The sequence below is a fragment of the Glycine max genome, chromosome 20, assembly GCF_000004515.6.
Source record: "Glycine max cultivar Williams 82 chromosome 20, Glycine_max_v4.0, whole genome shotgun sequence".
Taxonomy (NCBI): domain Eukaryota; kingdom Viridiplantae; phylum Streptophyta; class Magnoliopsida; order Fabales; family Fabaceae; genus Glycine; species Glycine max.
The window spans coordinates 4,910,071-4,924,507 of NC_038256.2; the positions used below are offsets into that span (position 1 = coordinate 4,910,071).

Genomic DNA, 14,437 nt, shown 5'->3' on the forward strand with positions numbered 1-14,437 from the left:
AGTAGAACCCTCACCATTAACACTAGATGAAGAATGAAGACTCATGTTGGTTCCTAAGTTGTACTTCTTTCTTGTTGGGGGTTTGAAAACAAAAGGTAAAAGAAACTATGGTTGAAACTAGCCAAAGTAAACACTAAAAGAGGTGTGAAAGATAACATAAAAACTAATTGGTAAAAAGAAAGTTATCTTGGCGGTTTGACAATGGAAGGTAAAAGAAATTTAAAGCAAGCTAGATGGTTTCCTATGTGAAGGCTTGGATGACCCTTTGGATGTCCTAACTAGCTCTTCACTTAGTCTACACGGTACACTAAGCTATTACACACAAATAGAGGTTTGGTTGGTCTCTTGGAGACTCCCAATACACCCCTGAAGAATGTCCACATACAAGGACTTGCAATAGAAAAAAAAATTCAGCACTCAGTTATTCTATTACAACAAATTTAACAAAGCAATTAAGGTCTTCAAATTTGTCTTCAATGCTTGTTTGTTTTCTCAAGTGTTTCACTCAAAATTATTCAAATCCAATGGTGCTCCTAGGATGGTTAACCTCCAAGACTCAAAAATATTCCTTCAAGCAACGCACCAATTTCCTCTTCCAATCCTTATTGTAGGCAACACTTAAACACAAAAAAAAAAAGACAAGCAATAAACCAAAAGATGAAATGAAAGATAAACCAAAAGGAGATTTAATGTGACATTAATTCAATGAGATTCAAGAAAAAATAAGGCAAAAGGAAAACACCACAAGCCAAGGTGGAACACAAAGGAAGTCCTAGAATGGCACTAGATTAGATTGACAAATTAAAAACAAGACTCAAAGCAAAATTCTAGTTATGTCAATTTAGAAACACATATAAAAGATGAAAAACTCCAAGGAGTCAAATAGGCTTGTAATACAACTCAAAATAATGAACAATTTTCAAGCAAATCAAGCATACACATTTTTTGTTGTTGTTCTGGATGTGTATTTTGATGTTAATCTTCATCACCTTTTCTTGCTCATTTCTTTTTTGTTTTTGTTCATTCTTTTTCCATTGTTTTTTTCCAGATGTATATTTTATCCAGTTAAAATTTCAGCTCAAAATCAAAGTATTCAAGCCATGGTGGAGTTAAGAAGACAGTGTGCCAAAACTCACAGCAACCAGAATTTCAACCTAGAAATCAAGAGTAATGTTTATGTTGCTTAAGGCTTGAATAGTTACAATTTGTGTTTGATTATGCTCAATTGTCTTGAATAACACAATTCAAGAGACCTTAAAACTTATTTTGATTCACAAATTCAGCCACAACTCAGCACCATAACTCAATTTCTTCATAGGCATCACATAGGAAACTTAGAAAACAAAAAAAAAAAGTCAACAAGACTACTTCTAGGAATTGATTTAGAACATGTTATGAACTAAATAACATGCATGAATTAGACTCAAAATTCAAATGATAGGCTAAGAATTGCAAGAATACATGAACAAATGTATCTAGAATTCAATCAACAAAATCAAAATTGAACACAAACTTAGAACATAATATGACAATTATATGACTATACATGACTCTAAGACAACATGAATGAAGTGATTTACACTTAGATTTTTGTGTTTTCTTTTCTAATCAATATTTTGCAAGAAAATTGAGATCTAAAGGTTCAGCATAAGAAGATTATGACTAAAAAATGATAGAACCTAAAATCAACACAAAAACATGGTTTAAGAGTAGATCTATAAAATTTGAACCATAGAAATGTAAGAACAAGTATAGATCTAAGATTTAATCGGTTTATTTTTTATTTTTTGAATCTACTCTAAACAACACTAACCACAAGACAATGGAGGAGATACATGGAGAAGAAGGTAAAGAACAAGGAATTAAAGTGAATTGACCAAACAAAAAAATAGAGGAAGCAAAAAAACATCACCTAGATGAAGATGCTTTTGATACCACATGATGTAGCTCCATGTGGAGCTTGTAGGCCTTGGATCTTCTTCATCAATGGAGTCCTTTGATTTTTAAAGATCAATGGTAGCGGAATGGAGAAGGAGGAAAGGTGATTGGAGACGGTACTTCAAGGAGAAGATGAGTCAAGAACAAGCTCACCATCATAGGAAGTCATGGAGAAGAGCTTGAAGGTAGGAGAAGATGAATGGAGGAAGAGGGAGAGAAGGGGCACGAAATTTATGCCTCAAATGAGATCTGAACTTTGAAGTGTAATTTCTCAAATGATCAAAGTTGAAAAAATGCACACACAAGGCCTTTATTTGTAGCCTAAGTGTCACACAAAATTGGAGGGAAATTTGAATTTCTATTCAGATTTCACTTGAATTTGAATTTGAATTTGTGGAGCCAAAATTTCACTAATTATGATTAGTGAATTTTAGCTATGGTTCAGCCCACTAATCCAATATCAAGTCCAAGATTCTCCACTAAGTGTACTTAGGTGTCATGAGGCATGTAAAGCATGAAGGACAAACACAAAGTATGACTCTATGATGTGACAATGGGGTATAGCAAACAAATGCTCACCTCCCCCTTAAGATGGTCCAAAATTTAATTGGATTGGGTTTCTCCCAATTCAATTAAATTTTTCTCCCAACACACACACATCAAATAGTGCACTTAATGCATGTGAAATTACAAAACTACCCTTAATACAAATAGTAGACTAGGTGCCCTAAAATACAAGGGCTGAAAAATCCTACATTACTAGGGTACCCTACCTATACTATGGAGCCCTAAGTACAAGGCCCAAAAATAATGAAATCCTAATCTAATATGTACTAAGATAAGTGAGCTCATACTTAGCCCATGGGCCCAAAATCTACCCAAAGGCTCATGAGAACCCTAGGACTTTTTCCTGCATCTCTAACCCAATCTTCTTGGAGTCTCCTAGCCATGACTCTGGTGATGGGTCCCCTCCTTGGGAGGATAGCATCAGATGGGTGAAGATTCATGGTCTTTGGTTCGTAACCATTTGTTGAAAGATCTAGCACAATGGTCTGATGAGTATATGTACCTGCTTGGTGGCATAGATAGATATGAGGATTTAAAGCATTCATTACTTGTTGATCCCTAGGGCCTTCTCCTGCATCTCTGGCCCAATCTTCTTGGAGTTTCCTAGCCATGACTCTAGTGATGGGTCCCCTCCTTGGAAGGATTGCATCAATATGGGTGAAGATTCATGATCTTTGATTCGTAACCATTTGTTGATAGATCTAGCACAATGGTCTGATGAGAATATGTACCTGCTTGGTGGCATAGATAGATATGAGGATTTAAAGCATTCATTACTTGTTGATGGATTATCCATGGTATATAAGTTTTTTGTTATGTATTCATGGATTATTTTTTTGTAAATAATACTGATTAAAATTGTTACGTGCAGGTTACCATGAATAAGTGGATGAATATAACCGATATGGGTTATGCGATTGCATCAAGGTATAACGTCATCCTTGTTTCTCTTTCTCTACAACAAAGCATTATGTTTTTTCCTCTATTGATATTCTGAAAACTAAAGACATCTATCGTCAATCTCCTTTATTGATAAGGATGAAGCAGTAGGGAATGGATGAATGGTCTAAACATAACCAAATTGTCGCACTACCCTATCTGGTTGGTGTCTGATAATAAATGAACCCCATTTGATATGTTTGGAAAATAATGAAATGAGCTCAAATTCTCTAAATGCACGGTGTTCACCATAAGGTATCCAACACACAACATTTGACATCAATCTATCCAAGCACTTACGATATGTCGTCACTAGCAATGCCTTCCCAGACTTCCAGTGACAAGCACGTGATTTTCTCTCATGGTAATTCTCATAAGAAATAATGCAAGCAATTGTAGGGAAATGCTCGTAGATCCAATATTGTACATATTAAAAAATACAAATAAAATTTCTAATCAATACTTCCAGTGACGTTAACACTGATGTATCATGAGGCCCGCCTGGAAAACCCTTTGTATTAGCACCTATATGATTCGTAACTGGCTCCTGAGGCTGCTCATGAACCTCGTCAGCAACATGATCCACATGGTCAACATTCTTAGCAACAACTGCAGCTATCCATTGTCTACATGCAGATGTTGTCGATCTTCGACACCGAGGGACTTCTTCCTCATCCCCAGCAACCTGTCTAACTAAGACTCTTCCTAAAACTCTACCTAAAGTTCTACGCAATCCTTTGGTTCTAACCATAATCTACAAATTTGCACATTAATATCAAGTAATGTCATCGTTTAAATAATAGTTGAGTTTCATATTTCAAAACAATTTTTTTTCATTCTATTACTCAAAAACTAACTAACAAATTAACTAAAAAAATCTTCTAAAATCATAAAGTATTATTAAATGTAGTATATTTTAACAAATGTAATTAAAAAATTTAAATTAACATTAAATGATTAATCTAACAAACTAAAATACATATTTATAAATTAAAATTTAATTATTTATAAATAAATATTTAATTAAACTAAATTTTTATAGTTGAAATCATTAATTCTAGCAAACTAAAATATATGATCAAAATTAAAGTACAATTTTTTTATTTCTAATAAATGAACACTTAATTATTTTATAATTAATCATTTTAGTACTTTTAAATATTTATAAATGAATGAATATATCAATTTTTATATTTTTTAACTTCGAAACAATATTTATAAAAATATATTAATATAAAACATTTTTCTTATACAATATTACATATTTTTGTTTAACAACTTTTAAATATATACATTATAAAAATTTGCAAATTTGTTATTTAACTATTTTAAAACAATATTTTAAATATATAAAAGTATTAAAATAGTTATTTATAAAATAATTAAATAACAAAAAAATTTAAACATTAAATTTCAAATAATTTTTTATGAAATATAAAATTAAGAAAAATACAGATTGAGAATCTATATAATCCATACAATCCGAATTGTCAATCTGTACGGACCATACGTATGATCCATATGGATTGTCAATCTGTATGGTTTAACGCAATAAAAAATGAAGGTATATGGAATGAGGTGCTCAAGGCGGGAACACACAATGGAATGGAAGAATGCAGGTTGATTACGATGGAGGGGAAGGACAGACTTGCGATGCAACAAGGAGGGGAAGGAGGTGTCAATGGTGTCTGGTGTCACGGCACCACAGGGAAGGGAAGGAAGCGTCAATGGCGTGGGTGATTGGTACGGGGAGGGATAATGTATTTGATTTTTAACTGAAGGATAATTTGATCTTTTCACTACACTGGTTGGGTGTAGAAGAAGTTATGTTGGGTGCAGGAAGAAATTTCCTGAGATTTTGGACTGGTCCGTTGAGTTCACATACTTGACAATTAAGAACAGGGTGTTACTTGGTGCACCCAGCACCTATGTGGAAAAGACGAAAATAACCTTAACCCTAGTAGTATAAAATCCGATCATAAGTTGTCCATATGTTTCTTTTTCTTCCCACATCTTCAAACAACGCCCTTCTCTCATCCGCTTCTTGTTCTTCTTCTGCCTACGCCGCTCTTCTCTCATACGATTCTTCTTCTTCTTCTTCTTCTTCCACCTTATGCGCGTTCGTGTTGATTTCTGGTTGGTGTTCCTAATCCAGTCGTCCGATGGTGGTGGTTGTTGTTGTTGGAGTGTTCTTCCGCCATTCATTTCTTCCGGTGGTGGTGGTTGTTGCTGTTCCGGTGTTCTTCCGTAGGTGGTGGTTCCGGTTGTTGGGTAATCATCTTCCAGGTAAGTAGTTCCGCTTTTCAGTGATTTTGTTCAAGTTGTGACTTAATTTTTGGTATTTTGATGTTGTTGCATGATAATATTTTTGTTTGTAACTGCTTGTCAATGGTTGTTGCTGCTGGTTTTTTTATTGTTTGTCAAAGTTTGCCTGAAAGTTGCATTTTTGAACAGAAAAACCCATACGGATCAGTGATCCGTATGGGTTTTTTTTATGTTGAATTTTTTTAAAACCTTAATTGTCTGTTTGAATTTTTTAAAAATTATTATTGGTACTGGAATATAAATATTGTAAATATTGGATTTTTAAAAATTTTTGCACACATTCTAATTCGTATGGGTTTTTTATGTTGGATTTTTTTAAAACCTTAATTGTCTGTTCAAATTTATTGTTTTTAAATAATTATTGGTAGCGGAATATAAATTTTGTAAATATTGGATTTTTTAAATTTTTTTCCAAATCCATACTAATCCGTATGCCATATGGATGTATGGGTTTTTTTTTAAGTTGGATTTTTTAAAAAAATTTAATTGTTTGTTGGAAATTTTTTTAAAAAAATAATTATTGGTACTGGCATAGAAATTTTGTAAATAATGGAATTTGAAGTGTTTAGTGCCATATGGATCACTGATCCAAATGTTTTTTTAAATATTTTTATTAACCATACGGATCACTGATCCATATGTTTTTTTTAATATTTTTATTAACCATACGGATCACTGATCCGTATGTTTTTTTAATTTTATTTTAAAAATTCATTTAAGAAATTTAATAATTTGTGAAATGATTTTGAGTGTAATATGTTTTTGTTGTATCGTAATAATTTATGAAATTTAATCGTTATTGAAAATTTATTATGTATTCAGTTTGTTATTTAGTCATTTGCTTCTGAAATTGAATTGTTATTGAACATTTATTATGTATTTAGTCATTTGGTTCTGAAATTTAATGGTTATTGAAAATTTATTATGTATTCACTCATTTGGTTAGTGTTGTTGATTATTTTTTATTAGTATACATTATTTATATTATTTGCCTAGGTTTTTTTATTTAATTATGTTTGGTAATATAGCATTAAATATGATTCAAGTTAGTAAGATTAGATTAGATATCCCATATGAAAAGTCAGATTAGATTACTAAGATTAAATTAGATTGGATTTCTCAAACTAAGAGTAAGCTTAAACTCGTAAGATTAGATTATTTTTGTGAAGTTAACACTAAGATTACTAAGATTAAATCAGACTTCCCATAATAATTGTATAACAAATTTGTAAGATATTAAAAATAATTAAGAATGGTTTATTAAAGTAAAGTCTGGGCCATTGAATATAAAAAAATAGGATAATTATTATGCAGATAATGGTTAGAACTAGAGGTCTTGGTTGTGTTTTAGGGCGCGCAATAGGAAAAGTGTTGGGGAGGAGAGATGATAGTGACGATGATGCCCCCCCTGCAGCGAAGGCCTACTGCATCAGCGCATAGGCAATGACAACAACGGGTTATTATGGAGGACCCTCACACGGCTGAGGAGGAATTGGTTGATGACCAGCCATAAGCACCTGTTGAAGAAGGTGTTGGTCATGTTGAGGGTTTTCCAGGTGGACCCCATGACACATCCGTTTTGAGTGATTTTGAAAATCACATTGCTTTCAGAGTGTGGAATGGAGAGGTATGTAATTTTTAAAAAACATAAAGAACGTAGTTGACAAGTTAATTATTTGTTTACGTCAGTCGTAAAATTGTTTGCAGGAACGTCCTAAGTTGAAGCTATCTTCCCATGGAAGGAAGATGGTTAAGTTCAGGAGGCCTGCCCTAGAGATTGAAGGTCTAGTGGTGGCCAATGAACTGAGTCCTTTGATTGCTTGCTCCCTAGATACAGGCGATCGAGGACTAATGTTTGCTTTTATGGAATGCTGGCATAAGGAAACTAGCAGTTTCCATTTGCCCGTCAGAAAGGTGACTATCACCTTGGATGACATCGCGTGTTGGGGCGTTCCACAGCTTTGAGCAACTTCATGTCGACGACGCTATCGAGATGTTGGTGGAGTTACTCGAGGTCAGTGCTACAGAGGCTAGAGCTGAGACCATTCAGTGTCACGGGTCTTATGTGTAACTATCGTGGTTGCGCGATTTGTATGAGCTGAAGATTGAGGCATGTGACTAGGTTGTAGCAGCGTGAGTGTATTTGTAGCATCTCCTTGGATGCACACTCTTTGCCAACAAGAGTGCCATACACGTCACGTGGTATTCTTGGATGCATTGCGTGACCTGACATAGAGTGTGGGTTACGCTTGGGGCGCTACTGCACTTGTGCACATGTATGTAATTTAAATGACACATCGACGAGCACAACGAGACAGCTTGCAGGATATATCACTCTGTTACAGGTTAGTTAAGATGTGACAAAAATTTTAGAAATTGAAGTTTATTATTATATGTTGTCGTGTATTTTAATAAATATGTTTGTAAAATATATGTAGTGTTGGATTTACGAGCATTTTCTGTCTGTTGCTTCCGTTGTTCCTGTCGAGGATTACGATGAGAGGAGACCGCGTGCATGTCGTTAGACCTCTAGCAAGGCACTGTCGCTGGCCACATATTGGAGGCATCTGGATAGATTGACCCTTGACGCGGTGTGCTGGATTTCGTACGGTGACCATCGTGCATTTAAAGAATTTGAGGTCATCATTATTTTTCGGTCATCTCAGATGGGGCCCCTTGACGATCATTCATCGAATGGAGAGGGTGGTATGACAGTTCGGCTACATCTAGACTATTCCGCCACACCCTGTTGTGTCTTTGCTATCTATTGCAAAAATTGATGATAGATGAATGCAGTTTGGTGAGTACGTTGCACCTGTAGGGAAATTATGTGCAGTGTCGGGCCATTGTTCGCCAGATTACCTGGATTGGTTTTATGCTTTCTTGCAGCCATTCATCAGTCCGCCACAGCCAGGGGATCCTCTTAGAGTACTGCCAGTTTAGCAACATGAAGAATTTGTTGAGCCACATATGTATTAGCAACCGATGGCGGCAGCGGCACCTACTGAGGCGAGCATTGATCAACATGATCTTCGGCATGCAGTGGTAATATTTTATTTTTTGCTTATTTTTTGTTTTTTGCTTTGTTTAGTATTTGATTACTAACAATTGTTATGTTTGTTTGATTTCAATTGCTAGGATGACTTTGCAGCAATTGCTGATAGGTTGGACAGGCTACTGAACCTGAGGATTTTTTACCGAAGGAACAGAAGCCTACACTGTTGTTGAAGAATGTGTGGGCATCGCAAGACGCTACACTGGCCAGCCAACTGTAGCCCACGGATCCAGGTGAAGGTGGTGTACGAACGAACATTGAAGTTTTACTTTGGCTTTGTAGATTTTCGGTTTATAATTTTTGGGAATTTGTTTATTTGGATCTTTTATTTTTTTGTATATTTAATTATCGACAGTGACACTTGTTTTTTAAAATTTTATCATTATGTGATATAAATTGTTGTGATTTGTTTATCGTTAATTATTAGTTAATATTTGCGTTAATAAATAAATTAAATGAAACAATTAAAATAAATTATACATGTATGATACATCGTTGTTAGAATTGACAACACATTGTCATATGCATGTGTAGTCAGATAAAGCGTGACACGTCATTGTCAGACTTGACAACACATTCTATTGCAACATAAAGTTTGACAACACATTGGTGTAGTTGACAACACTCCATAGAAACCATGTGCACGTGTCTCTATTTTTTTAAAAAAATTGAAGCAATCTTAATGAAAACCATCTATATATATGAGACACGACAATACTCTAATAAATCACACATTTTCTCGCAATCCAATTTGTAGAACAAAGTATGGCATTTTTGGGAGAAACAAGCAGTCAGACGATTGCGAACTCCACATTGGGTTTTATTTTTCCAAATGGATCGATTATTCAGAACAATAGTGGTGTTTATTTTCAAGCCTCCATTGCAGTACCCATTTGAGTACCTAACGATTGTGATTTTCAAACCCTAAAAATTAGAATAGACAATACCCTTCAGCTAATCGACAAACAATATTTGGATGAAATTTACTACCGGCAGCCATTCACAGATACAGGTAACCAATTTCGCTTTCAATGTATGCAACTGAAAAATGATGATGATGTTAACACAATGTTAACATGTAATGATAATTTTTCATGTGTTGGTCTGATTGAGTTATTATGCACCATTGGTAGAACACCAGATGATATATTAAACTTACTTCAGGGCACTATGACCCTACTCATGATGCCTTGCTATATTACAACGGGAGGTGAAACATGTCACACACAAATGACTTCGTTGGTTACTCGTTCTTAGGAAAAAATCCAAAGAAGTTTGACATTCCTTCCGGATGTACCATCCATGAACTAAAGGATTTGATCAAGCAAGTTGCACCTCATGGGATTTCCCCTTATGGTATTCATGAATCACAAATGGTAAGACGATTGTTTTTTCAACAACCAAGCCACTATGAGTATTCAGGTAAAGTTATCAAATTTGAAATTATTGAGTTGAAAACTAACGATGACGTGCTAAAGGTCTTAATGCAGTCTAACTACGGGAAACAATATGGTTCAATAAAAAATTTAGTTGTTTTTAGTAAATAGATAATGGAAATGGAAGGTGACATGTCTCGATCAGAACATGATTGAATGCAAAGTTAGTATTACTTAATTGTAGTTTTTAATGCAAATTTTATTTGTTTCTAGTATGTTCAAGTTAATGTAATGTTTGAATTCGGGTCCACTATGTTCAAGTTAATGTAATGTTTGCAAAATTAGCGAATGAAACCGTATGATTATTATTTTTAAAGCTTTTAATTGTTTTGTCTTTTAAAAATAGTGATTGATAACAAAATTCTGAATGTGAAACAAATAATAATTTACAAAAACGTCAATGCTAACAAAATTTTATGTTCATGGTTCACCTAAATCAACAAATTCGGTATTCAGCCTAGACAAACTTGTGTAACGCTGCATTCTAGCTATGTACGGAGTGGGCCACTGCTTTGCCTGAAAATGACAATGTGTACTCCACAGCAGCGCCACTGGTGGTAAAGGACAGTGGTCTCGTAAAAAACCTGTTACATAACGACAATGGTAATTGAATGTTAGATACACAACTAAATTTTTAGCATGTTAACTAAATTTATAATTATGCAATTACCTATACAAAATGATTTCCATCCATATCACTAATGCATATTACACGATGAACAGAAGAATCTGGCGGCAGCTCACTTCTAAGAGGAAAAAATGTCATGCTTTGTTGTCATGAAAGAGAAACAACGATCACGTTGTATTGTAAAGCAATGACGTATCCCATATCCGTAATATTATCCACTTGTCCATCGTAACCTACATGTAACAGACAACAAATAGTGGTTAGTTAAAATGTTATTTTAACAAAAAATTACATAATAATAAAATTACGCACCTTAGATAACTCGTCAACAAGTAGAGAATGCTTTGATTCTTCAAATCTCTCTATGCCACCAACCAAGTTCATATACTCTTCGGACCAACTACTTAGTTCTTTATGCAGATGGTTCCTCACCAATGACCATGATTCTTCACCCATACCCAATAACACAACTATTGCACAATAACCACAATTACCATTTGCTTTGACATCAATAATGTTTTCAATAGAATCCTGGATGCAAGGATGAAATTGATTCAAAATTGGAATATTTCGTCTCTGTGTTGGGTCTTGAGATGACGATGCACTACGTTTCACTGAGGAATTACTATTTTGCACAGAGTGTAACACATCAACATACTCCCAATAAGATGGATTGCATTTTGTTGACTTTTGATTTTTTGCAAGCGGTTTTTTAGGAGCACCCTTGGTCTTCACTTTTTCTAGAGGAGGACACATGGAGTTCATATCAGGGTAAGCAATATCTCGCAGCTTTGACTTCAAATGTATTTTACCACAAACATCGAGCTGCTCAAAGCGTTTTGATATGGTTTTCATCTCCTCAGTTATGGTCACTTGTATCTCACTTAACCCTTGATCTGAAAAACTAAGTCTTCGTCAAAAAATGTGAATTGTCTCCGGTGGTATGGAGCTAACAACATATTTAAACAACTCTTATGCACATGGAAGACCGTGGGTACTCCTCATGACACATCCACATCGTGAAGGATTTTTGCCTGTATAAGCTACACGCTCATACTCAGCAGCAATTTCATTTAAAGCGTACCTTGATACCATGCCAAGTAGTTTTTTGTACAAGGTTACTTTAAACACATGCCCAACCACGTGCGTGCTTGTCTCAAAAGATGCTTTAATCTGGGTGTGTTGAAGTGTTATCATATTATTCATTGCCTCCCAAACACTGCATATGTCACCGACAAAGTTTTGTAGGAGTCTCTTTAGTGACCAATGAGCACTCTCAACCCTATAGATGAAATATACAAAAACATGTAAACAATCGCATCATTGTCACTTAAATATTCACTTCAACAAATGAAAACAAATAAAAATCAATATTGATACCTGTTAGTGGTTTTGTTTCCTAGATGCATCACTTTGTTTGTCCATGCTTTCACAAATCTTTCTTTGTGTGGAATGACTCATGTTTGACACACATAGTCCATAAACATAGGCCACAGAGAGTAAGCCATTTCAAAGTTTTTAAGGTACTCATCAAAAGAACTCTCATTAGGACAGTCAACCAAACTCCCCCAAGCCTCCATCACATGATCCCATGCATTCTTTTGAGCAACTAGGGTTTTGCACTTTGCCTTGACATTCTTGTCAATATGGGACCGACACAGCAAGTTCGTAGCATCTGAGAATACAATTTTCATTGCATTCATTAAAGACAAATCTCTGTCAGTCACAATAACCCTGGGGAATGCATCAGCTCTCATGAAAAGACCTCGAAACCGCTCTAGAGCCCAAATAACATTATTAAGATGTTCTCCTTCCAAGTAAGCAAAACCAGTGGAGAATGTCATTCCTGTTGGTGTAACACCAACAATATCAAGCAACGACAGTTTGTACCTATTTGTTTTGTAGGTATCGTCGATCAAGAAAACCAAATTACAAGAATGGCTTAACTTTATTGCATCAGGATGACTCCAAAACAAGTCACGTACAACATTATCATCCTTCACCCTATGCCAGTGAATATACTTATCTCAATCAAGCAACATCATCAATTGTTGCATTTCGGTGTTACTCCCTCTTATGAAAGAATGGTAAGCACGTCTAGCATTGTAAATTTGTTTGATTGTTGTATAATTGCTGTCATTATGCTCCTTCAACGTCAACAAAATATTTCTTGGCTTCACCATGGACTTCATCATATCGACAACAACATTCTTCTCATCCTTTGTCAGTCGACCTGTATATGGATGCCCAACCAATGACTTTGCCATTTCGTGATTGTGAATCCCACAAATTAACTTCACCATCTAGTTGTCTTCTCCCGAAACTGGCTTCGCACGCAACTTAAGTGGGCATCCACATTTTCTACTGCCAGTGCATGCTCTATACTGCCCACTCCTTTCACAAGCTATTAACAGAAATGAGGCTCTTCCTCGAACACCGGTATTGGTGTCGGACCTCATTATAACGGCAACAAATCTGATGTCATGAGCCAATGATCAAGCCCATTGTAAAACTTCCTCACAGTTACCAAACAACTACAACACAATTCAAATCAGGTTTGCCATGAGTAAACATCTATGTAATATAATTACTGTACCAACAACAACAAATTGCACAAATACCCCAGAAGTATTAAAGGCATTAGAGCAATCAACTTTAATGCCAACATCTTCCTCATTTTCGACATTCATTTCAACTTCTTCAGACATATTACTATCATACATTCACTGGTCTTCATCCATCTTAATAAACCATTTAACAAATTCAATAACAATTCACACAAATATAGTTGTTTACACTAAATATTTTACAGGACTTCTTCATTAAAATGCCATATAAGTCTAATAAATACATCCTTCAATAAAAAACATTAGATACACAATCATTCTTATATAAATTTGTTTAATTATTAATCATTAGTATATTCATTTTTAAGCAATGTAATATTACAAAAATTACTAAAAACATAAATTAACTAAATTATTAATAATTAATTTAACAATTGAAAACAAAAAAAAAACGTATCCGTATGAACATACGGATTGGGTCATATGGATCACCAATCCGTAACTTTTCGCGTACCTCTTCTTCGGCAACGAAAATCAACCAAAATCCATTGTATACTCCTCACCAACGCACGTACACCACCGGAGAACAAATACGCTTCCAAATGGCCCTTAACAAAAGCAACGTACACTGACTTACGAAAATTTTACAAAAAAAAAATGACGCTGCAGAAATAACAAAATCCTATTGCTATTTATAACCAAAAATACCATCAGCAATTTAGAAAATTTGTTGGGTGCCCCAAACAATTGCCATAACAACATGCCACAACTTAGAGGAAAAACCAAACATGCATTAAATCTACGAGGCCTAGCTCGTGACCCATCTATTTTTTAATTTATGTTTTTTTCTTTATGCTTAAGAGATACATATTTATTTCTTTATTTGAGAATATTAAATATTATATTAATTAGATTAATATTTTAAAGCAATTTTAGTTTGCTCTTTTAGGTAATATATGTTATATACAATATTAAAGATTTT

At 34.6% G+C, this 14,437-nt stretch overlaps 1 protein-coding gene across 1 annotated transcript; it reads right to left on the reverse strand.

Annotated features, from left to right (window-relative positions):
* Positions 1-11,860: 11,860 nt before the first annotated feature.
* On the reverse strand, positions 11,861-13,155 carry LOC102659512 (uncharacterized). The gene is made up of 3 exons (XM_006606603.1): positions 13,076-13,155; positions 12,374-12,892; positions 11,861-12,170 (listed from the first exon to the last, which is right to left on the reverse strand). Exons 1-3 carry the CDS (start codon positions 13,153-13,155, stop codon positions 11,861-11,863), a joined length of 909 nt encoding a protein of 302 aa, XP_006606666.1.
* Positions 13,156-14,437: the final 1,282 nt, after the last annotated feature.